At 40.9% G+C, this 26145-nt stretch overlaps 1 protein-coding gene across 5 annotated transcripts in view; it reads right to left on the reverse strand.

Moving 5' to 3' along the window:
- Ntm (neurotrimin) overlaps positions 1–26145 on the reverse strand; it is a 403982-nt gene that overhangs the window by 168387 nt on the left and 209450 nt on the right. For all 5 annotated transcript variants that reach the window (XM_076843558.2, XM_076843557.2, XM_076843554.2 and 2 more), the window contains one exon: positions 9366–9598. In XM_076843558.2, coding sequence (XP_076699673.1) covers positions 9366–9598 — 233 coding nt within the window. The remainder of the gene's footprint in view (positions 1–9365; positions 9599–26145) is intronic.

Raw genomic sequence — 26145 nt, forward strand, 5'->3', positions numbered from 1 at the left:
TTCCTGTGGCTGTCACTTATCCTCTTGGGCATAATCATCATGACGACACAGCAAAACTCATCCTCTTTGGCATAATCATCATGATGACACAGCAAAACCCAATATTATGTACTAAATTTGCTAGAATACAAAGAATATTATTTTTATCAGGCTATGGTGAAAAAGTCATGATTGTAACTACAATTGTAAACAAACATTTAGTGCTTTCAAAAATTGACTTAACTGGTATAAAGCTCTATGGCAATCCTTGCCCTTTATGTCTTAACCATGCAAGGGACATAGATCCAATGAGGATTAGTTATGTCTTTTTCCTCCTGAGACTTCTTCCTTCCTGTGCTGTGATTCCTGTAGCATTTCCACTCCTCCTCCAATGATAACATACAGTCAGATTTTCAAGCTCTGCACATGCTATTGCTCCAGTCTGGGATGTCACATCTTCCCCAGAGTGCCCAAAACTCACAACTCACAATTAACACCCTCATGCAATATAACCTTGTAGTTCTGTTTTATCCTATAGACAAATTCATTTACTCCCTCTCAGTGTACTCATCACATTTAATGCATAATCATTCTAATCCTTGCTAACTTATAAGACTGCTCCTTACAAGTACTGTGGTTGCCTCTACTAAATAGGACAGTAACTCAGTCTGACTCTTGTGCTCATAGCACCTGGCTTAAAACATTCTTTTTTTTTTTTGAAGTGGAAGCATTGAAATTTTATTTTTTTTTTATTGGTTATTCAAAACATTACAAAGATTGCAGAATCACATCGGTTACACTACCACATTTTTACATAATACCATAATAGTAACTGTTGTGGCTTAAAACATTCTGTTGAACAGAATTTAAAGGTGTCATCTGACAATCGTCAATTCAAACATAGATGGACTGAGAGCTTTGCCAGCCCATGGAGCTAAGTATTTTAGCTTTCTAAAGAAGGGTGGCCTGTGTCAGTCTTTTGCTTATCCAAGAGTCTTTCTGTAGTAGTAATAGTCCTGGGATCAATGATGGTCCCTTGGATATCCCTGTGTACATGTCCCATGGGAAACATGCTGAAACCTTTGAGGATATGATAAATGAAGACACATTCTAGAATTTTCCATCAAAAGGAGTCCAATAAAAGACCTCATATGACCCTTAAATAAGAATGTTTTCTTCAAGTTCAGTTTGAATAGTTCTGCATCTCTGATACAGCAATGGGAGGCTGTAGGAATATATCTTGTAAATTCAGGATCTGATGTTTGTCCTTTCCCCAAGTAAAGTGATAGCCTGTCTCACTTGGAAGCAGCAGAAGGAATCAAGATCCAGAAGGAAACTGAGATACTTTTTTCCAGCCTCTAGTATTGGAATCTGAGATAGCTCAGAGGCAGCTCAGATTCCCCGAGGAAAACCACTAAAAGGGTAGGCATTTGGTGATTGCTTATAGAATGTCCTTAGGGAGCCCTAACTGCATACCTGGAGAGCTGTTGCTGCAGAGTTATGTAAGTGTTGTGAGGTAGTAAGGGTCACCTGAACTTTCTCTTTGTTAGAACCATAAGTGGCCTGAAGGACTTGGATAGAGGAACCTTATTTTATTTACTGTTCTGACCGGGAGGCACCTGAAGGCAGATGCCAAATTTCTCAAACTGCTTAGAAAACATGAGGGATAAGCCCTCCTCAACATACCAGAAGGCACAGGAAATGCCATAAATTAAACCAGTATGACTTTTACTATAGCATTTCACTGATTGTTTTAGTATTTATGTACACTGTCCTGTTTGGCTTAGAAGAAAGATCTAAGTGGGTTTATTGAAACATTAGCCTTGGTCTCGGCTTTCTGATAAACGTCCCTTCATTGTCAGTAGCTGCTTCAAGAAATTTAAAAACTCACCAGGTAGAGCTGAGTCGCCTCATCTGCATGCTGTCTAAATTGTGTAAATTAATTGCAGGTAAATGCCCTACTTCTTTGCCATTCTCCAGGGTGCTTTAAGGAGCACTTTAATTTTGTAGTTGAATTTAATTTCCCTACCTTTTCAAAATTGTACCAAATTTAGATGCAGAGTCGTATGACCAGACCAAATAAATGTGCATTTTCATCTACTTCTTAAACAGGGCAGGAAGTAAAGAGGCCATTGGGAAGCAGTTTGGGATGGCAAGTGTTCTCCTCTGCTTGTCACCAGACTACTGAAACTCAGGAAATGAAAGTATACTCACAAGGTGACTCTGTCTATTCTGAATGAGATAGTGATGTTTCCTTCCACCAGAGACTTAGCCAGACTGAATGAAAATTGTCAGAGCAAAGGTCTTCCCAGCTCTCCAGGAGCCTTGTAGAGCCAGGAGGATGTGGTGCCTTGTTTTCAGGGATGAGTCTGGAGAGACAGAAATCTTCCCTTTCAAAGTAAGGCAGCATTATATCACATAGTTCCCTTGGATATGTTGGGTTTCAACTTCCCTTTTGTTCAGGGTGAGGGGGAATCTATGATGCAGAAGTATGTAGAAATTAAAAGTTGCTGTTCCTGTTAATTATGAGTTCAGCTTAACAAGGTCAATTAATTATTCAAGATTGGGAAGCAACATCACTGTGTATGTCAGGCAGGTAAGAGGAGAGGGATAAGAGCAGTGAGACAATACAAAGTAAATGAAGGACTGATGTGGCCAAAGCTCTATTGTTTGTGAGTCATCTGCGGAGGCTGGCTGCCTCCCCATCCTAGTCCCTTTCTCCCCAGGATTCCACTATCACAGGGAATAAGTGTCCTGGCTCCTGCCCCTCATTCTAGTATCATTCTGAAGACATTTGTGTTTCCCCCTTTCACCTGAGCTTCAGAGTTGTTTGACTCCAAAGGCAGGTAATTAACTATCAAACAATAGCAGGGATTTTCAGATTAATTCTGCCTAGAAAGAAATAGGAAAACTCATTTCACCAAACAAAAGGGAGGGGGTGATTAGATGCTTCAATGACAAAAGAAAAACCCAGATAGTGCCTGGGAAACTGATAAAGAGGCCAAAAGCATTTTTTATTATTTTCACACTAATATCTCTGTTTTTATAAGTTCTGCATTCTACTGTCCTCTGTCATGCAAATGTTTCTCTAAGTGAGATTGAAGTCCCACAGGTACTCAGGTCCAGGCGGAGAACTCAGCTTTCTAAGCTTGGATAAAGGGTACCTTTTTCTAATACTTGTACACTACCACAGCACAATGTTGCCATACAATGCTCTCAGAGTTTTAGAAATACAAATAGCTCTTTTGAGAACTATTCTCAATCTGCACATAATTTGCCACCCAATTCAGTCTCATTGAGTATTTTACCTACTCAGTGTTTTCCAAAATCTGGCTTCTACAAAAAACACAGAAGACAGGAAAATGGACATTTTATATGTTTAAAAAAAAAAAAAACAAACAAAAAAAAACCTTGGTTGTGGTTGGATAGCAAGATCAAGAGGGTGAAAGGCCTAAAAGATTCAGTTAGATTACAGCAGCAGTCACATATTAATTATGCTCATAAGCATAAAACTCTAAGGTCAAAGGGATGGAAATCATTAGAACCACATTTTAATAAATTGTAGGTGGACCTCACTCAGATTTAAAGATTATGTTCTAGCTGTCCAACTGTCTGGGGGTTGTTGTTTCTTACTTTCATATTTTGAATGGTGCATTTAAGGCATTTCAAGTCAGGAACTACAGATCTCTGACCATGTTCACCTCCCCCATGTGATGCTTTAGATATATTGCTGTCAACCTCTCACAGAGCTCCAAAGTAACTCTCAGAGCCCTGACAGATTCCTCTCCCATGCTACCAGTCCCCAAGCGCAGCCTCTCCTTCGTTTGCATCTTTAATCTCTAGACCATCTTCTTTGCCCTAGCTAAGAAAGGCTCTATAGTATTCCATATTTTTCAACAATTCTCTTCTGCTTTTTAAGGCTCACTCACCATCTTTTCTTATCACCATTCTAAAAAATTTCATTCTCTTTTAAGGTATTATGGTTTAGAAATGGGGTATCCTCCAAAGCTTATGTGTTTGACAATGTAGAAAGTTTGGAGGTGAAATAATTAGGTTTGAGAAAGTCTTAACCTAATCAGTGTGTTAATCCAGTTGAATGGATTAACTGGGTGGTAGCTACAGGTAGATAAGTTGAGACTGGAAAAGGTGGGTCAGAAGGGATGTGCCTTTGGGGTATATATTTTGTCCCTGCTGAGCATAACACTCTCTCTCTGAATCCTGGGGGCCATTTTCTGAGTTGCTTTTTTCCTTTGTACTTTTCTCCCATGATGTTCTTGCCTTATCTTGGGTCCAGAGCAATGCAGTCAACAGTCTATGGACTGAGACCTCTGAAACCATGTTTACCAAATAAACTTTTCCTTTTCTAAAGCTGTTCTTGTCAGGTTTTTTGGTTATAACAGCAAACTGCTGACTTAAACACCTGGTTCTTTCAAGAATGAAAAACCATTTTGGCTTTAACACCAGATGGTCATACTGGTGACCGTCTTAGCACTGTCCTGTAAAATTTTCTTTAATGAAAATTCATATAAATGTTATATCTCTGACCTCACTAAGGCAATAGCCACTGATTGCATGAGGCTACTGAAGTACAGGAAATATGATTAGTGTGACTGAGGAAGTAAATGTTAAAAATTCAATTTTAGCTGTCTATATTTAATTTTAAATAAACACTGTGGCAGGTAACTACTTAGCTCAATTCTCTTCCTAATCTACCCCTTCCGTTCCTGCTGCCTTCTCTTCTTCCACCCTTTCATACTACCTGCTGAGAGCCATTAGCCAAGTAGGTATGACAATTTCCTTGCCAGCGTACCCCATGTTGCTGAGAGGAAGGACTCGTGGAAATGGACTTGCCTTGGACATTTTGCAGTGACATTGCATGTGAGGTGACCTTGCTCAAGGACCAGGGCGAATCCGGGTTTAGGGCTCCCCTTGGGTTTAGGGCGGTTCCAGGTTTAAGGTGTACCCTGCTGGGAATAGGGCGTATCCTGCTGCCTCAGGAGTGCCCGCTCCTGTAGTTCCCCATTGAGTTCTCATGGGATTCCGAGAGTATTTGGGCAGAGAACGTGGATTTTGCTCAGAACGTGTTTGTAAGGTGTTGGTGTGAGTTTGGGAATAAAGAATTGCTGTTTGAATCTATAAAGCTGTGAGTGGCTCGTGATTTTGTGCCCAGCCAGACTGGGGCAACTACCCTCCTTACAAGGATGGCCTTTATTCCTAGCTCACCCAAGGGGACAGCTTGCCCATGTGATTGCCTGGATTCTGTCTCTAGATGTGAGGCTGCTTCTTTTCAGCGTTCCTTCCCCAAGGCTGATTCTACACAGTGAAGCTTAGAAGCACCATGCTCATCTTCCTGAAGTTTGGACCTATGTCCCTGGCCAGAAGCTCTCTTTCTCCAATTCATTTGGAATCTCATCCTTGGACTAATGGGCTTTGATCTACATCCTTACTATGCCTGGTTCTCTCTATGGCTGTGCTTAATATTTGTTCCTGCAACTACCTATACTGTCCATTGCCTGCAGTGGGTAAAGATTCTCACCTCTAGTCTAAGCCAAACTGAACCCACTCATATTTCCGGCACTTGACCACTACTGTTTTGTAAATTGCCCTATATCCTTCACCATGAGAAGATGTAAGGATTAAGAGAATTTAGGCAACCACAGAACTATCTCTTAAAAAAGCTTTGAAGATACCCCAGGTACAACAGGTAGACATTTTTAAAAAGAATGAGACAAATTCCTTTTAAAAAGAACTGGAAGGTTAAGAAGAAAAAAAAAAGAGAGCAATTTTCTTTTCTTTTGCTAAAACCTGCTGCTGTATGACTCTTAAAAAACATCCCAGAGAACAAAGCACAAAATCTAGATGTAGAATTTGCCACAGAAAGCACATCCTGAGAGTTGGAAGGACTGAAGAGGGTGGTTACTGCTGAAGCTCTAGAAAACATGAAGCAAGGACAGCCTCTAGACCCTCACATGGAGCTTGAGCTAAGTGATGAGTACTGAGAAGCACTGGGGATTTTGGCTGCCATATAAATGGGCCAGTTGGATTTTTGAATAGATCATTTATGAAGGTTTTTAAGTGGCTAATCAAATACCAGAGGAGTGAGAGGATCCATATTCCAACTGTTTCCAGGAGTGTTTGAAGACTTGATTAGATAATAGCATCTATACTTCCAGAAGCTAGCTTCATGGGAGTGATTGGGCCAAATGTTACACGAGTCCATATTCTCTACAAAGGTGAACTAACTTTTCACAAGCAGCTTTTTATCCATCCTTATGTGCTAAGTGCTGGACCAAGGAACTAGTTACCAGGATTGTTTTTTTTCCCAATGATCAATTATTATGTGAATGAATAAACTCATGCACAAAGACTGGCAGTCAGCTTTTCAGGTAGATGAACAGATGGTGTCAAAACTGTAGGAGTAACACATATTGAATCACATCCATAAAGATAGAGGATCTAATACAAAGAACTGATGGGTAGGTGGGATATTTGATAGTCATAGTCCTAAACCTGAAATAAATCGCACAATACTATGAAAACGCCATTGCCTTCCTTCTGTATGGGTTTATTTATATATAATATCGACTACACAGACATAAATACACATACACCTAGGCAGAGTATCAGGTTAGTTCTCTTCTGTTGCTGCTTTTATATTTTTTTCTTTAATGATTACAATAACATTTTGAAAACTTAATATATCTGACTTGCATTCCAGCAGGGTTCTGTTCAGGATTGAAAAGCAACTTAAATCTAGACAGCCAGCTTCTGCTAGGGGAATTAGGGTTTCTGTTCAGTATAATAAATGATCCCAAGATAAATATATTTCTTTTTTAAATCCTAGATGGTAGTGTATCTTCTTTCCAATACAGAAACAGAGGAGTCTGGTTCTATTTAGTTTGTCTGATTGCTTTGAAGAAGGGGGACAGGTTGACTCTGGAAAAGCTATGGTCCTCTATTCATTAAAGTGTCAATAAAACTCAGTCCAGGCATATTGACAGCGGATTAGCTTGGGCTGAGTCTGTGTACAAGACCAATGCCTTTTTTAACCCAGCTTGTTTCCAGATCAATACGCCCATCAGCATTCGAAAATTAGCCCAAGATGAGATTCCAATACTTGAGGTGGTGTGTCATGCTAAGAGGGCACCTAGCCAAGTCACAGATGTAAACATCAAGATGTGGATTAGACATTTTCCATTAGCTTGGACGTGAGTGAAGATGGATGTAGAGTACATTCCCTCACCCCTCCCATCATCCCATCTCCCAGGTACTCTACTTTCTCTTCTGGATTCCATGTAAGATCTTCACACTATAATTCCAGCCATTTTCTTCAATAAGCATTTATTACATGTTCAATTTGTATAAGACTTTCGACCAAGTATTAGGGCAGGAGTGTGTGGGTGTGTGCAGAGGGTGACTTAAGGAAAAAAAAATCTGCCATAAACCACAGTGTCTTGTTTTAAAGGAGACATTAGCATTTTTCGTAATTCCTTCCTTTCCTCTATCCATAAATGTTCTGCTTCCTAAGCAAATTCCTGTTTGTAGTTCCTACTCTTTCATTATCATTATTAGATATTCTGCCCTAGGAATGACTTCAAAAAGCACAGTCTAGTGGACATTACAGAAGGTGCCACTGGAACATTTGCCAAACCTTCCCATGGTTTGGTGATTCTTTATTTTGTCTACCACAAAAATGTATTTATATTAAAACAGACAGACATTGAAACAACAATATCATGTAACATTTCCTACCCTGGTATGGATAACATACTTTAATACCTTTTATGCAATTCTATTTTAAAAAATGCAATTTGCATGTAGCAGCTTGATAAAGACTTATTCATTTATAGAACCAATAAAATAAAGAAAACATTATGATTTCTTTGGTGAAAAAAAAAAAGAGTGAGGGAAAAAAATCACACACACACACAAAATTTTTGTGAGCATACTCTGCCACAATGTGAGAGCTTCCAATGTCAAACTGGCATCATCTCTTACCAAGCAAGGCCTGATGTTCCCCTCATTCTAGCCTGTCCTCCTGTTATTACAGCTCACCCTATCTTGCTTTTCACAGTTTGGATTCGCGAGGCAAGTTTTGCTGTCTCCTCCATTCGCATAGCTAGCTTTCCCCTGATTCTTCCAGTTTGTTGAGCTTTACCTTCTTGAGCCATGCTGTTTCCCATTTTCCTATACCCAATCCTCCCATAGCTCTACCCTTCTCTCAAGGATGCTAACAGGAAGGGTCAGCTTCAGGAACCTCCAGGAAAGGAAGGAGTTCATTGAACCTGGCTGGATGAAGAAACGCCAACAGAGCAGCTGGCATTTAATTGCTTGGAGGCTTTAGCTTCTGAGATAATAAAATGTTTTTAATCCACAGTGAAACCTATCTAAAAAGTTTAAAAAATAACAACAGCATTCAAAAATAGAAAGAAAAAAAAAGAACTTTTTAAATAGCACAACAGCTAACACATAAGTAGCCTTTCTATGGACCAGGCCTTCTCCTAAGTGTTTTATGTGCTGTACATGTAAAATTTAATCCTCACCCCTGATCCACACATAGACCCCATTATACAGGAAAAGACCTGTGAGGCACAATGATAACTTGATCCAGTTCTCACAGCCAGAAAGCAGCCCATTGTGACTCTAAGCTCTTACTGACTAGGAATGCATCCACAGGCTGCATTATCTGAATGCTCCGGGACCAATTCTGCTTTGTCCCAAGTTCTGAGCAAAAGAGCATAATGCAGAGAAACATACACAGAGACAAACTCCAAATGAACTGCAGCAACAAAAGAACCCAAACAAACACACGAGGCCTCAAAAGTGCAGAAGGGAAGGACAGCCAAGCTGTAACAAAAACATAATGAATCTGACCAATTTTAGAAGAGAAGTGACAAATCAAAACCCAAGGTTGAGGCATGAGAGAAAATGCAAGCAAACCGGAAACAAAGGGACTGGTTGGGAAGGATACACTTGAGGGAAGATCCCTGAGCCTCCTTGATGGCTCTGCTTTGTGTCAAGGCTGGTCTAGGCTATGGAATCTGTGTAGCACCAAAAGAACACTGTAACGCCGGTCTTAACAAAGCAATCTTGGAGCTGGATGAAACATTAAAAAAAAATGCTTAGGGGAGAAAAAAACAAGGAAAGCAATAATTAGAGGATAATTTCTATGAAAATATATTCTGGAATAAAAGCAAAAATGAAAACAAAAGTTCTATTCAATGGGCAAATGATTGCAAAATTCAGCTTCTAAAAACAAAATAACAGAAAGATGTCCTCACTGAGTAGGATAAAAAGAATACATCTCTATTAAGGTCAATGAAAAAGTCATTAATATACAGGCTTTCTTGCCATCCATTCTGACCTCCCAGCCAAGATTCACCCACCTTGTACAATGAGGTGGACCCGAGAGGTCTTTGGGTGGTTGTCTGTCTGCACAGAGCAGGTGTATGGTCCCTCGTCATACACATCCACATTCTGGATCTCGATGCTGTACTGAGTTTGGGTGTTGCTCAGGAGGACCACACGAGGATCCAGGCACCACTTGTCATTCCCAGCGTAGAGGATGGTGCTGCGGTTTAGCCAGGCCACCCGGGTAACCCGGTTGTCAATCGTGCACCTGAAGATAAGAAAAGACAAGTAAGTCAAAAGATCAGGGAGTAAACAGGAGCCATGGGAGTGGGGTTGTCATGGCAAGGCTAGGATTATTATTCAGCCTTATCTTTCCCCCCTTATGTCTGTGTATGTGTGTGTGTGTGTGTGTGTGTGTGTGTGTGTGTATACACACACACACATTTACTTTTTTGATCTGTTATTGGTGAACTTTCTGAAACACAGTAGCCAAGGCCTTTTGGGATTAAAATCTCAGAATATTGGTTGTCTTAGACTTGCAGGTCCAAAGGAGTTCAGTGCCTCTGAAATTATCTAGGCAAAGGATTGCTTCAAACAACTTCTCAGTTATAACCTGGAGGTATCTTGCATACTCAGAATGGCTGGATCCTTTAGCACTACTGGCCTTCCCTTGGCCCAAGGATTCCCATGCTGTGGATGCTTATAATCACTCTAATTACTGTCTAGGTGTTTTGAGTGTACTAATTCATGCAATGCTTACAACCACTCTATGGTATATATTCTCTTGGCGAAGGAATTGAGGAACAGAGCGACTGAATAACTCTCCAATTCATACGGATAATATGTGCTAGATCAGAAACCCAGCTTTTAACTACTAACCATTATTCCATGCATCTCAGAATAGCAAATTCTGACAGAAGGCTTCTGAAGTCAAAACTAAATATGGACCACCACCATTGCTATTTATCTTCATTACACCCAGGGGCAGAAATGTTCAATTATTGCTAGACTAAAGGCATTTTCCCAAATCTCAAAACTGTTTGCACATATAAAAATAGATTCCTTTTCTTTTATTTTTGCATCTGGAGTCCTCAAATTGTGGAAGCTTCCTTCTCTTTTCTACACTTTAAAATTTGCCAGAGATCTCACCAAGTCCTCATCATGTCTTTCTGTCTGTATTCATTCCCCTCTCTTGCTATACCACACATATTCTATGGCCTTAGGGCAAATTCACAAATACAGCATCCTGATCCTAACTATAATGCTGGAAATAGCAATGTTACACAGTACATATAATGATGCCTCAAATTTATACATTCTATTGCAATATACAAAGCACTTTTACATTCACACTGTCTCATTTGATTCCTGCATTATCTGTGAGGTAGATGCTCTCACCCATTCTCTGTTTAGAGACCAGGACTTTGGAGTTTCCAAATGATCTGGGTCTTGCCCAAGGTAAGAGCACGGAAATAATGGAGTCAGATCTATCTCTCAGTCAGTGTTTTGTATTTCTGGTTCTGAGTATTCCTCAGAAGGCACAAAGCTTAATTTTTAGTGGGGAGGGGTTTTTCTTCTGTTTTATTCTCAAAACGATCTGTCATAAGTAAAAAAAAAAAAAAAAAAAAATCTAAGAGCTAATACTGGGCACCTTCACATTGCTATTTCTAGTTTCCTCAGGCAGTTGGTCCCTCTCGAGATGAGACATCCTGTACTATGCATCCTTTCCACTTTACTTGTGTAAATGTCACACCACTATGGAAGGGCCACTCAGGTGCAGGTGGACGTTTTGCTGAGAGCTCCTGCAGGGAAAATTGCTCAACCAGAAAAAAAAAAAAAAAAAAAAAAAAACTTTGCTCTGGTATCCAGCAAGTTTTGAGCTGCTTATTGAATTTTCTAGAAATTCAGAAGAGATGCATTGTCTCTGATGTCAGTAAAACATACAGCATGAAAATGGTGGAAGATCTACTGGGGAAAGATAAGGAGACTATTTCTGGAAAAGGGTGTAACACAGTTATGTCAGAATCACATGAGAGGCACTTAACCTCTATCACCCACTAGTCTACTGATTCAGAATCTGGGAAACCAGAAATACAAATTCATAATAATGGGCAAGTTGGGCCATGTACTCACTAAAGTTTGATGTTGAATAGTGTATCCTGGATTACCTACATAATTTATTGGAGCCTGGAACAAAAGGAAAATGGGGAGACCTTTGCTCAAGAATTAGTAAGAGTTTTAAGATGGTAAGAGTAGAACATGAAACTAATTGCTGGTCCCACTGCAAGTAATCACAGTTGGAAATCTAGCTATGAATGCACCTCAAACTTCTTTATACTATTGAACTGTCAGGGAATCTTGATGAAATGTGGATTCTGAGTGCATAGATCTGAGGTAGAATCTGGGATTCTGTATCTTTAGGAAGCTCACAGGTGATGACAGTATAGATGGTCCCTGGGTGGCTTCTTGAGAAGCATTTATCTGGAGATAAATTTTGTGTACATTAGCATTTGCAAAGCACCAAGATAGCAAAAGTGTGATCAGCAAACAGCAGGCTCAATATCACTTGGGAACTTGTTAGAAATACAGAATCCCATGCCCTACATCAGAGGAATTGAATTGGAATCTGCATTTTAATAAGATCTCGAGGTAACTCAAATGCACACTGCGTGGCTTAGAGTGTACTAAAACCTTCTTTTATGCTTTAATGATAACATCCAGACTATATTCTGGAAGGGAACAAGTGGAGAGAAGGTCAGATAATGAAGAAGGTTCCTGACACTGTTCCTTCCCTTACATCTTGGGCTGCCATTCCTGAAATATGGATTTAAAATGGCATTGATCTCAAATCCCTCAAGAGCAACAACACAATCCACAGCTTGCTTTACTAGTAATGTACCTGGGACACCATTTATGTTAACAAGCATTCCTTGCTCTGACTTGCATGTAGGTCCCAGAAAGGAACTGGTTAAAATTCACATTTATGGCCAATACTTTATTGAACAAATATTACTATATGCTAGGTTACCATGCAATTCCATTAGCTGCAATTTTAGCATCTCAAAAACTTGATCACGTTCACTTACTGTTGACAATTTACAGATGAGATTGAGACTAAGAAACATCTGTATTGATTATGATCACACTGATTTAAGCTGTAGAAATAAGAATAACCAATGCTGTTTTTTTTTTTCCAAATTCGATATTCTTAAATGGCCTTATGTGATCTCAAAAGAACATCTAGATTGGTGGTTCTCAAATTCAAATTAAATCATCAACTCCTGGATGATCTGAAAGCATTAGTCATTGCTGAGTCCCTGCCTGCACTTTTCTCATCCAGTAGTTATGAGGTGGGGGGTCTAAGAAAATGCATTTCTGATATAATCACAAGTGGTATAGATGCTGCTGATCTGGAGACCCCTACTTTGAAAACCAATAACTTAGATATCTGGTTCCTGGTGAAATGAGAGGAGGAGAGTGAATGGGCAATAGGAAATGACTCTTGTTGGAAACAATTTCTCATTACGCTGCAGGAGAGAACTTTCTTGTACCCAATGTGTTCTGGGAAAACAGAAGCAGACTCCTAGTTGATTTTCTCCAACCAGATACCAGTTAAATGTCCATAGTGCAGGAAATGCTGACCAACAGACTCTAAGTAACGTGAATAATTGTTGTTGATGGCCATAACACAGGCATCTCACATCCTCAAGAGGAATACATGAGGACTGTCCTGGGCTTTCTTGTGAGCATCTAATTATTGAAAATCGACTAAAACAGAAGTGTTCCCACCACACCGCATTGCATTACAAAGCCAAAGAGGTTCCTCTGCAGTACACTAGCGCTCAGAACATAGCCAATTTCCAGCACAGTTATGCGGCCCCTGTGATATACTACGCTGAAAAGCTGGCATAACTTCAGCTGCGGTTTTGGGCACATCCAAGGTCATGTTTAGATGTCCAAACTGTCACTGCTGGATATCAGTCTTGCTGAGTCTCCACGGAATTAACGCTGGCTTCTGCAGAGATGGATCACAAAGGTAACTTGGCAGCCAACTCCTGTCACCTCCTCATACCTGCCCCCATCTATCTGTCTCATTTATCCAGTTTCCATAACAATGCAGAAGAGACATTTCTCCTAGGTTAAAGAAAAAAAAAAGTGAAAATGAGCATAATTGCTCTCTCAGTCAGAGCAAGTGCTTTGGTGGATAGGGATTAGGTAGAAATTTGGGATTGGGGAATTAAGCCAACATGTTCCTTTATTCAGATACTGTCCTTAATATGGTTCTTCTATCAAATGACTCCTCAAACACATGATTTTATTTCACCTTCTTCAAGAAGGAAATTAAATATATGATTAAATAGGAGTAAATAAGATGTCATAATTTTCTGTCCATGACAGGTGAACAAAGATGGAGATGTTTACTTCTCAGATATCAGAGGAACAGTCCCATGTTGACAGAATGCAGGCCAGGAAGAGAGATGGGAGACAGAAGGGAGGGAAGGTCCAGAATAAACTTTGAAAGTCTCTCACCTTTTTCACAATCTTGATACGTACCACCTTTCCACTTCAACATCCTCCCTGCCCAACACAAATAAGATAAAAGGAACCAAGAACAACCTTAGTGTGCCCAAGGATTCTGGATTGGACCCTGGATCTCCCAGCTCCCCTCCATTCTGGTAGCTTTTGGTTATCCAGCTTCAATGCCAGCCACTCAGTCACTGGCCATCAGCCTTTGGCACTTCTGAGTGACTTTTCCATCACCACCAGTCCCTCCTGCATGTGATCCCAATGGACAGCCATTGGCCTAGCCTATTCAGCATCTGGAGCATCCAGACAGAAAGCCTTGAAGAGACATTCATTTGCCAGTTCAGTCTACATATACTTTATCAGTGTATGTACGTATATGTGTTTGTGTATTTCTTGTTCTTCTTCTAGAGAAATTTCTTCTAGAAACTCTTAGTGAATAGATGTATTCTAGTTGAGCATGGATTATTGAGGGCATCCTCCCCCCTCCTCATATAAATTGTCAATGCATTCTCTTTAATGATGAAAATTGCCATGTGTAGTTGGCCAAAAGAGGATCCTGCCATATGAGCACATGTTTAGCCATGAACCAGAACACAGAATATGGTAGAGAAAGCTGTATCAACTGTAATTTTCAGCTACTGCATCTATTGTCCCAAATCTCTAAAAATGCAGTCCTCTATATCCTTAATGTCTTGCTGATGAAAGTGGCTTTATTACACATGCTGCATTTATATAATGAAGAATACCACAAAACTATTAAGGAAGCCCGGGATGTATGCTGCAGAAATAAAACCATAGAAGTATGAACTCAAGGCTTATGCTTTCGGATTTAGGATGAGAGGAGAAAAAGAGAGATATGAACCTGGGAATTAGAATAAAAATGGAGCAAAATTAACTGTTTGTAACCTTCTACAGACAAAGAGAGTATTGAAATAAAGAGTGAGATTACTGAAGAAAGGAGAGAAAAATCCAAGCTTGGCCTTTCTTAATCGCACCTACCTGAAGATCTGAAGGCAATAATGGATCCAGACAGTGTGCAATCCAACTGTTCCTTCTATCAAATGGCTCTTTAACAGCTTTTGAAAGGCAGCACGCTTGAGACCACAGCAAAATAAGTGCCTCCATCCTTCACAGCACCTGGTCACAATCACCTCTTATCACACTGAAATGCTCCAGCTGCCCCTGAGTTTGGTTCTTCTGGTCATTTGGTTTGTGCCCCGCCCCACCTGAATTTTCACAGCAAAATATTACATGAATGGCTTGGAATACCCACACTCAGCTCCAGGGGATTGGGATCACCCCATATGCATCTTTCACATCTGCTTTTTCAGGGAGGTGTTTTCCGAGGAAACCAAGAAACAAACAAGCCAGGATGTTTCAGACGGATACAATGAAAATTCTGATACCAGCTAATGCCTTAATTCTTTATAGCAAAACACCCTCACTACTGATGGTGTTAATTTTGACCCTGCTGGATATTTTTTAGAGTGTACAAAATCTATTTGGATCTTACAGAGACAAAAACACAAGTTAACACTCAGATCACATGGGCCTTATATCTCCCAACTGTTGCTGTTTTTGCTTCACATAAGTAAACATATGTGTGCTATGAAATCTTTCCTAACTGTGAACATAATGACAAGGCGACCTGGGTAGAATCACAGGACTCACTTATGATAGAGGTGAAAAGGCTGGGGGAGGGAAACAAAAATCAGAAACAGTTGTAAGCATACTATCCTATGACCTCCACGCTGCTAGCTGGTAGTGGTGGTCAGAGGGAGGGTTGGGAAGAGGAATGAGAAAAGGCTCTGAAGCCTGACTGCAGGAATGAAAGACCCAATGCGGTTCTTGTTGCCTCTGAGGTCTCAGGTTATCTCACTTCACTGAGTTGCATCTACATCATGTGTAGTAGAAATAAATCTTCCTTCTGTGTAAGAGGTAATGAGAAGATGAAAGGGAACCGCACATGTTAATGCTTTGCTTTGTATATTGTAGAAACTCAACAAATAATACTGTCATGCACTCTATTATATATACTGCTTCCTTATTTTAGTGATATATCTATGTTACATCCCTGACTTGACTGCAGGTTCTTGAAAGACCTGAGCCATGCCTTATTTCCCCTTGTGCTCCTGTAGAATATTGTACAGAGTCCAATGTAAGGACACAATAAATATAAGTTCACTGGCTAATTATTTGATTAAAATCTTCCATTTTCACAAACTCCTAAGAGATAATAGATGATGAGGTCCAGTAAAGGCCCTAGCTGTGAGGACATTTGTTTTGTATGCCCCTACCAACTGGCACCTACCAACACAGGTATACACCCCTCCACTATACCTGGCAACTAGCATGAAGGAGGCAATCCCCTACCTCTTTGTGAGTCCTATTGGATAAAGCAAAAAGGTTTTGCTCTGTGGAATTTCTGAAGGGCTTTCCCTAAGCACACTTAACCATCTGTCCTTACTGCCCATTCAAAGAAGTAGCACCATTAACAACAACAACAACAACAACAACAACAAAAATCTACTCAGTTAGGTGGGTCATGACTTTTCTGAAACGAATGGCATAGCATTTTGATTTGTGCAAGTTGCAAAAACCCAATACTAATCCAAATCCTGAAGGAAGCACAACATTGATCAATAGGTCACACAATATTTGTAAGTCATAGCTCCCAGTAGCCATGTCTTTATTCAATAACTCTATGTTCCATCTATGCAGCAAGAAGACTCAACAGATGATTGAGGAAATGTGAGGGCATCTCCAACGTATTATAGGGACCGCAAGTAAACATGCAAGAGTCTACTCTCAACCTCCAAATATAAGGCCAGGTCACCTGAAAGCCTTATTAGTTTTTAGATAAATTTCTATTCTTCTACCAAGACCAATTTTAAATATCATTTCACATTCAACCCTATTCTTTCTCTGGACTTTTCCTTTATCCCTTATGATTGCTCTCCAAACAGAGTTTATCCAGTTATATATTGGTAGGAGAAAGCTCATGCTTCAATGTTTTTGTAATTTGTGGAGCTCCGAGAAGACAAAAAGGCATATACAAATTGAACATTCCTCATCCCCAAATCTGAAATGCTCTAAAATCTGAAACTTTTTGGGTTCCATCATGATACCACAAGTGAAAAATTCTACACCATGCCATGTTGTATCAAGCGAAATATTTTAAAATATTGTATAATATTACTTTCTGTCTAAATTATACATGTAGCATGAATAAGTTGTGTTTACATTTGGGTCTCATTCCCAAGATATTTCATTATGTATATGCAAATATTTCAAAATTAAAAAAACTATCTGAAATCTGAAATACTTCTGGTCCCAAGCATTTCCAATGGGGGATAATCAGTGTATACCATTTGCTTCTCTATTACAAGGACACACACAATGACTCCAGTTACCTTCAGGGCAGTTTGGATCTTGGTGAATGTCGTGGTAGCCAAGGAAAGTGGAAGAAGCTTGCTCAACAGGAAGTTTGGATGGAGATGTGGGCTATGCAGAAAGGGAGAGTGAGGAGAGATGAAGCCAGTGGCTCCTTTCATAGGACCTCTGTGAGCCCCTCACATCCACTGCAGAGTGACTTATGTGATCCCATAGGCAGAACCCTTTCTGCCCCACTTCCCATGGGATTCTTCTAGTGGCCTAGTGTTCTTTGAGTGGCAGGAGATGGGGTGAAGGAGAAAGGAGAGCTCTGTCCTTTCATCAAAGATCACAGGCTCTGTCTCTCCATCAGAAATCACAACCCCTGGCCAGTGGCTCTCTCCACAAAGCCTTTATCCCTTCAGGGCTCAAAGTGTTAATGGTATCTCCTGTTACCAGGTCACAGATCCTAACTGTCCCTTATCAGGCTGTGCCTTTGTAAATAACTACTTTATTAAATTCTTCTGAAATTACTCAACTTCAGCATGACATTTTTTCCCAAGGAACCCCAGCTAAGTAGGCATTTGTAAAGTGTACCATATGAAATATTTTTCACTTTCTCCTGAAGACAAAGAAACAAAATGAAAAATGAAAGACAAAAAAACAAAATGAGAAATAGTTACAAATAGCACCAGACTTGAGCTTGCCCACTTCTTGTTCAGTGAGCTGCCCTACCTCGCAAGAAAGGGGCTAGGAGGGAAAAGAGACATTCCAGGAAACCAATCTATCTGTAGTCTCTCCTCTACCCTTGACTCTCTCTTATCCTGTCTAGCCCACACATGAGATGAGCATTTGTTCAGTTCCTGGACAAATTAGATACAGCCTGACAGGGTATCTGTATGAAAAACTCTATTAGTAGTTGTCCTGACTGGATGATATTTACAATGGCATTGGCTTAGCCAGAACTTGATTGGGCATTTGACCAGGCTAGATAGTGTATATACCAGGCACAAACTGCCATATTAGAAAAGGGGCTAGCAATGCCCTGCTCCTCCCATACCCGGGGCCTGATGTGATAAATAAGTTTGCCCTTATCTGAAAACTTCAAACGTGGCACATCAACCTCTACTGAAGCCAGTGTGTTTCCACCCCTAGTCCCACTCCTCAAGCTAGTTCCATCTCCAACCCCTTGTTGAGACCAACTTTCCGGCCTTTCCCCCAGGCCTGCATATGTCTCTAGCACTTGACTATCACTGTGGGACATCATCTATATTTAAGACTTGAACACTACCTGAGGAAAGATCCTCATAGTTTAGGAGACTGAAATCATGCCTCAGACCAAGAGTAGGTGGTATTTTTTTTTCTATCTAGCAAGGGTGAAGCCTATTATCCAGGCAGTCCTATGTGGTCCACATGAAGACAGCCTAGTATTCCACCCAAGTGACTGTGTACATGAGGAACCATTTGACCCTGTATACACAGGGTTGTGTACTGTATTTGTAGAGAGGAAGAGAATAAAAAGAAAACAATCTGGCTTATGACCAATAAGAATCGGCCCCTTGCTTTATCAAAACCCACGATATATAGGAAGAGCAGGCTGGTTAAAACGACAATTTCAGAGTGACAGGGGCTACCCTTGAGTTAAGGGGTGGGGGGCGGGGCTTTCTCTGTTCTAACATTAAGTGATCTTAGCCACACATCATGTCCCCTTTTGGTAGTGCCACTATGTCTAAATGATTGCCCAGGGCCTAGTTGGAAGGAGGCAGCTGGTAAGTGGGCTGGCCTCCTTCCAGGAGAGAAGCCTCCCAGTTACACAGCACCATTTATGCCATCTGAGAAGGTGAAACAGAGACAGAACAGAAGGACAGAACCAACGTGCATAAATGCCCATGAGCAGCTGGGGGCTTTTCCTTCTCTGTTAATGTCTTTTAAAAGCCCACAGCATCCTCTCCTTTCTCCAAAGGACTGTGAGGGGGAAAGAAGGAAGGAGTCCCCAGGGTCTGGAAAATCAGCATTCACTAAGTCAAGGGAATGCAAGAATCATTAAGTGCAGAAAAGCTAATTGGATCTCTCTAGATAGTTAATTTGGGTGATGTGATACCTCTGGGAGTGGGGGCAGGATATATCTCCCAGAAAGACTAAAACTCCCAGTGGAGGGAAAAAAATCCCTGCTCAGCCTGCTGCAGCCCTGTTGCCCATCCTGAAAACCTAGGTGGAAGACCTCATCATTGGCAAAGTTTCTGTTGGATTTTTTCATCCACAACCCTAGGATAGTTGGTTGTTTTTAGAATTCCCTCTCAGAGGAACAGTGATGTCTTAAAACAGTTTGTTACCACAGGCCAGTAGGACCAGCCATGGTCATCTCCTGCCCCTTACCCTTTCTATGAAAGAAATGACTTTTGAAGATACTGCAATGAGGACTGAGGGGAAGTAGGGAGATGTGGACCAACTGGAGCTCTTGGCCAGCTCTTGCTTTATCTGTCTTTTGTACAAATACTGTGGAAAACTCTAAAAGTCCCTCTTCTAGGCCAAGTGGAAAAAAAACAAAGAAGTCTCATAAGGTATTTTCAACCAAGGGAAAGAGCACTGCAATGTTCCACCTTAATCACTGACCAAAAGAGGCAACACTGGAGGAAACGGGTATGGAAAGTGAGGAAAGGACACTCAGGTCTGCGGAGAAGAGGTGTGCAAGCCCTTCGCGGAAATCTGAAGGTTCAAGCCACAAGCCCAGCTCAGACGGGAGGTAGGATTCCAAGCCTGGGTCTCTGGTATTTTGATCTGGTCTCTGTGCCTTTCCCACCTACACAAAACACAGCAGTAGTTGCTGTACAGCCCAATTTTCTTAGGCCTCCTTTTTCAGCTCTGAGGTTCTCCCCAGGTTTCTGTGCTTCTGCTTCTAACAGCCCACGCATTCTATTCTCTTTGGAGGTTTGCCTTTAGGCTCCTGGCCTCTTCACACCCTCTCACAGGGAGGTGCAAATGCCCTGGAGTTAGCATATCCCCCAGCACCAACATCACTCTGAGTGGGAGTAGGAAGAGCCCTAGCCACTCTGCCTAACTCAAGAGCTTTTCGCCCTTCCCTGCTTCCCCCACTCCTCCAGCTCCCTTTCCTAGGGCCACTTCCCTAAAACGCCACCTGTACACTAATCCTCATCTCTGGCTCTGCTTCTTGGGAACCAGAATAAAGACATTTCTATTTGTAGTTCTCACTGACACTTTGGGATTAGAAGGAGAAACCCTTAGAGAGAGGGTGTGGGTGGCATTTTGGTGGGCTGCAGAGAAGGGAAGATACTAGAACAAGTTAAGTTGTTCTGGAGTCAAGCACTGGGAGCAAGGGTACAGTCAGTGTCCTCTGACCCTGGGAGAGAAGAAAGTGGCTTTCTAGAGCCTACCCTCAGGAGTAGAGGGGCCATTCTGGTCCAAGTGGAGGCTTGGAGGCCTGAGCTCATTTCTGGGATGTGGGACACCCACATTAAGGCTGATACAATCCAGCCAGCCCTCAGTACTGAAGAGGGACACCTGGGAGAGTTTTAAGAATTTAGTTGGGGACATGGATGTGTAGATCGGAAATCTTATGAAGGGTTCATTCCTGAGCATACCTTGAATGAAAAGTACATGTAGATAAATCAAGAACAGGTGGAATGTCTCCCTAGGAAGAAACTGGTACCCAGAGCTGTGGATGTAAATATGGCACATACCCCAGACAAGAGTTCTGGTCTGATATGAGTAGGGTTCTGTAAGGACAGAACAAGATGTCCAGAAAGGGATAAGCCCTAGCATGCTACATGAGGACATTGCTTTGGGCTGTAGAGTGAGCTGCTATTAAAGGGGCCTGGGAAGGAAGAATGAAAGTATAAAAAATCATATTTACCCTTGGTATGGTGGCATACATCTGTAATCTCAGCTACTTGGGAGGCTGAAGAAAGCAGATGGCAGATTTGAGGCCAGCTTGGGCAATTTAGCAAGAGACCCTTTCTCATATTTATAAAAAGGGATGACTATTCCTGGATTCAATCCCCAGTAACATCAAAAGAAAATAATATATTTGGAAGTGGTAAAGAACATGCAACAGAGAGAAAATTACAAGGATAGGGAAGCCAGTCACCACCAGTCACAATGGGAATACTGAAGTTTCCCCTTCTTTGAGAGGTTTTTTACTTTACTTTTCCAAAATATGTGTGGTCTTGTTCATACTATGCCATATCTAAGCAGATAATCTCTTCTGGCAAAAGGAGGAAGTTGAGCAAGGCTGACAGGAGGGGCTGTGTGTTAGGAGTATTTGTGGCTCATAAGATTCCTACGCATTTTTCAGGCCCACTGAATATATAGCCTTTCTACTCAGAGTGATGTGGATAAATTGAGGTGCATTTGAATAGGTATTTAATCCATTTATCTACCCATTTATTTATTAAACACCTACTATGTGTCATGCATCATTAAATACTAAAGGGATTCAATACATAAGCAAGCAAGACAGACACACATTCTGTTCATGCACAAGAGGAGCATAGAAAGAGGAGGACATGAAGACACATGACACTTCTATATGATAGAATACAATGGTACTGCACAGCAAGTAGACATGCATTGGGAAAATTAGCCTCGTCTGATGGGCCAAGGAGAGTCCTGCAGAAGTGGTGTGTATGGAGAAAACTTTTAAAATGAGTATAAATCTGGCACATGGAGGGACACGGGAGATAACCTACCAAAAAGAACCAAAAGAGATTAAGACTATGTGTCTGTTTTGCTCACAAGCCTAAGGCTATTTAGCTATTTATTTCAAAAAAGATTTGTGATGAGAGCTGCATCTCCTGATTTCTTAATCCAAGATAAAATAACGGTATCTTCTGGATAGTGGATTCTGAAAGAGATTCTGTGGTGAACATTCTGCAAGCTTGACAATGTGTTGGGTGTTACTCAGATTTTAACAAGATCTCTACCATCTGGAAGCTGCCATGCGTCCCAGTATTTTATATGATATCACCTCAGTGAGAGCATTCATATTTGAGAGAGGCAGCAACCAAGCCCAGGACTGTTGATGTGATTTCCTTGGAGTCAAGGTACCTGAGTCCTGTTTCAACATCTTTTCTGCTGAGACAGGCCTGCTTCCCCAGTCATCTTGTGACTCAGTTTCCAATGTATGAAATGGGGGAAAGATTCCCTTCCCACCCTGTTCTTCATGTTGTATGAGAGTCAGCATATGTATGGAGGGAAGGGAAGGCATAAAGGCCTCTGCAGGAGCAGGAAGGTGTTAACATTTGCCATCCTTCTGTGTGGAAATGCAGTCGTCCCCTCTCTTCATTATTATTTTTCAAGTAGCCAAATACATGTCTGCATCACCACACTCAACATTACACATTTATTTATTGTGCTCGTATGCCTGTGGAGATGCAGTGCTCACTCGTCAGAACAAAACATATTCCTTACTCTCTATATTTTAGGAGCTTATGATACAAAGAAGATAACAGCTACTTAAATGAAAGAAGGCAGGGGGCCTGCACAGACAATTGGATGATAAACACTGGATGGATACAGAGAAAAAAAAAAAAACTAAATAGGTCCAATTTTAACCCTGGGAGTACACTGGCTGACGAGGAACCAGAAGCAGGAAGTTCCTCTTAAATGAAGGAGGGGTACTGTCTTTCTTTTGCACCTAAAAGCTCCAGGCAGGCAGAAAGAGTAAGGCATGTCCCTGAGGCAGGCACAGAGATGGAGGGGTAGAGTAGTAGGTGAACAGGAGGGATCAATTTGGGGGCATCAGAGACACATCTGTCATTCCCTCCAGAGCAATCTATTTACATCAACACTGGGCAAAGGATTATCCAAGGCCTTTACTGAGCCACTTGGTGCTTTTGATGATGTTCAATATTAACTGGTTTTTGTAGAAAGGGATTCCAGGTGGGACACAGGCAAACTGGTTCTTTCCCTGAATAAATTCTCCTGATCTTGAACTCTCAACAAGCTCAAATTGTTTGTTCCCTAATCTCAATGCAAATTGGCCACCTTCTGGACACAAGGCAGTCAGAGAGGGTGGGTGCAGAATCTAGGCTCACCTTACCTGGATAGACACACAGCTACAGCACACTCTTCTACCTAGCCTACTGCATCCAGGCTCAACCTCTCTCCACTCTATACTGTTTCTGACATGTTGATGGTACCTTTCTAACAAATGTATGTGAGATGCACTGGTTCAAACCTGTCACGGGTTCCCATTGACTTCAGAATAAAGCTGAAACAGTTCAGAAGCACATACCAGGATCTGAGGTCTGGGTTGCAGCTCATACTTCCAAGCTCATTTAGACCCACTGTTTTGCACAGGTGTCATATTATACTAAGTGTTTGCAGATTTACTGCAACTTCCTCACTGTGGGATGGTATGCCATGCTCTTGACCCATTTCACACTGTGTCCTTTTCCTAAAGCTCCTTTCCACTTCCTTACCCACATGAACCTTCCCTTTGGTTCAACTCTCAATGCTGCACTTTACGCAGCTCTATCATCACTCTCACTATGCTGTGTGGTATTTTTGAAGGAAGGACCAATGCATTTTCTTTATCTGTCTTTTATTAAATTCCTCCTAGACCTGTTGTATATATTATGGTACTGAATCCATGACCGTAACCAGTTGGTAAATAGTGGTTGCTGGGGGTGAAGACACATGATAGTAGGCATCTATCCTAAACCATGTGTCTCTGAGAAAAGAGCTGACCTCACAGAGTCCAAATACTGGACTCTCTCCAACCCTTCTCCATGGTTACTCATGCTGGGCTGCCAGGAGTCTATGATGCCTGCATCTGTAACACTTGTGGGCAATGTTACTAGAAATCATAAAGCCAGATGTCGTGTTACACAAAATCTTGCACTATGAGAAGAGAGGATGCAACAGACATTTTATGAGAGTATTTTTGTTAATTAACCAGAAAAATAATAGCTCAAACTTTCTTCATGCATGGCAGCATGCAAAGCCCTTTCACTGTAATTAGGATCTCCTGAAATCATCGAAACAAATCTGGGGGCAGAGACACTTCTCAAATTCCAGATCTGAGGATATAAAATGTACAAACATGGCCAAGTCAATTCATCTACCTGGTCTTCTATTTCTCATTTGTGCAAGACAAGGATGAAGTCAAAAGTTCCAGCTGGGCAGGTCTCATTATAACTAAGCTCTCACCTTGCTCTGTAGGGATTCATGCAGACCTCTCCAAGTGCCCATGTCTAGCACCTGTGCATCCATTACAATTTCCCTATTCCCAGATGGGCAGGGCTTTCTAAAACTCAAAACTGTTCCATTCTTTGCCATGTTGAACAGAGAGAGGAAGGGGCTACAAAGTTAGAAAAGAAAGTGAAGCAGAACTGTGAAGACACTGATGAAAATTACTAAAATGTATCAGATGCAAACATGCCTTCACTTCTTATGCAGATTCTTGGGAGAAAGAAGAGTAGAAGTGCAAAAGGGCATGTTTTTTTGGAACACAAAAGAATCAGATAATATTCATTAGAATATAAATACATGCAATAAAATGAGTAACATGGTTACTTCTTTCAGTGTTATCATCAAGGGAATTGCAAAGAATCGGAGGGATAAGAGTGTGGTAACCCTCTCTTACCCCTGGGAGACAACATTCCACTCTTAATCTTATGACTTTATATGGCTAATAAGGGATTTCATAGCCTCTTCCTAACTAATATCACTTTTGAGGCTTTGTTTCCTTTCCCCTCAACCTGCTAATCAACTGGTTTTTAAGTGGAAGTGGTTCTGTCTCTCAAGATGATTTCTTATCACAGCAAACCTCCCTTAATCTCTAGAGGATATGTTTTAAGACCTCCCAATGAATGCATAAAACTGCAGACACCTCCAAATCCTGTGTGTATTTTGTTTTTTCCTATACATACATGCCTATGATAAAGTTTAATTTATAAATTATGCATAGTGAAAGATTACTGACAAAAACTACTAATAAAGTACAACAATTATAACAACTTTTTATAACCAAAGTCATGTGAATGTAGTGCCTCTCTCTCTTTCTCAAAAAATCTCATTATATCATATGCTGTACAAAGAGATGATTCCCCTCCTGAGTGAGATGGGCTACAGTGGCATGAGATTTCATCATGTTACTCAGAGCAGTGTACAGTTTAAAAAACAGAAATTGTTTGTTTCTGGAAATTTCCATTTATTTAGTATATTTGGGCCACAGTTGATCAAAAATAACTGAACCTATGAGAAGTGAACCCATGTAAAAGGTGGGGACCACTTACTGGTCAGCTGTGAGGACATCAGATTAGTCTATTTTCTCCTCCTTACAAAATTGAGCACAAAAAGAAATCTCCTCCCTATGTCCTAACGGGCTCAGGAATTGGGTTCTCATTAAGAATAGGATGCACTTTGGTAGTTTTAGTTTCATTGAAACCTGTTAAAAATGTTCAATGATCAGCAGAATACCCAGAGGAAGAAAATGGCAATACAGTTATGTGCAGGAGCTGAAAAAATTCTTAATAAGTAGCTTGAGTTAAATAGCACTGAAAAGTTTAAGAAAAGGGAGGTCTCTGAGATCAGGAAAAGGGAGTTGAGTTGAGGAAATGAGGGAAGACAGATGTAACAGTTTTAGCATGGCTTATATATTATTGAGGCCATAGATTTTCATTTTTCTTTCTTTCTTTCTTTCTTTCTTTCTTTCTTTCTTTCTTTCTTTTTTGGTACTGGGGATTGAACACCAGCCACCTTTTAAAATATTTTATTTAGAGACAGGGTCTTACTGAGTTGCTTAGAGCCCCACTAAGTTGCTGAGGCTGGCTCTGAACTCATGAGCCTCCTGCCAAGGATCTTCTCTAGCCACTGAGATCACAGGGGAGCCCCACCATGCCCAGCAAGTCCACAGATTTTTCATACCAACAATACTCTATTATTCTCTTTTGG

Source organism: Callospermophilus lateralis, chromosome 2, assembly GCF_048772815.1.
Source record: "Callospermophilus lateralis isolate mCalLat2 chromosome 2, mCalLat2.hap1, whole genome shotgun sequence".
In the NCBI taxonomy this organism is placed as follows: domain Eukaryota; kingdom Metazoa; phylum Chordata; class Mammalia; order Rodentia; family Sciuridae; genus Callospermophilus; species Callospermophilus lateralis.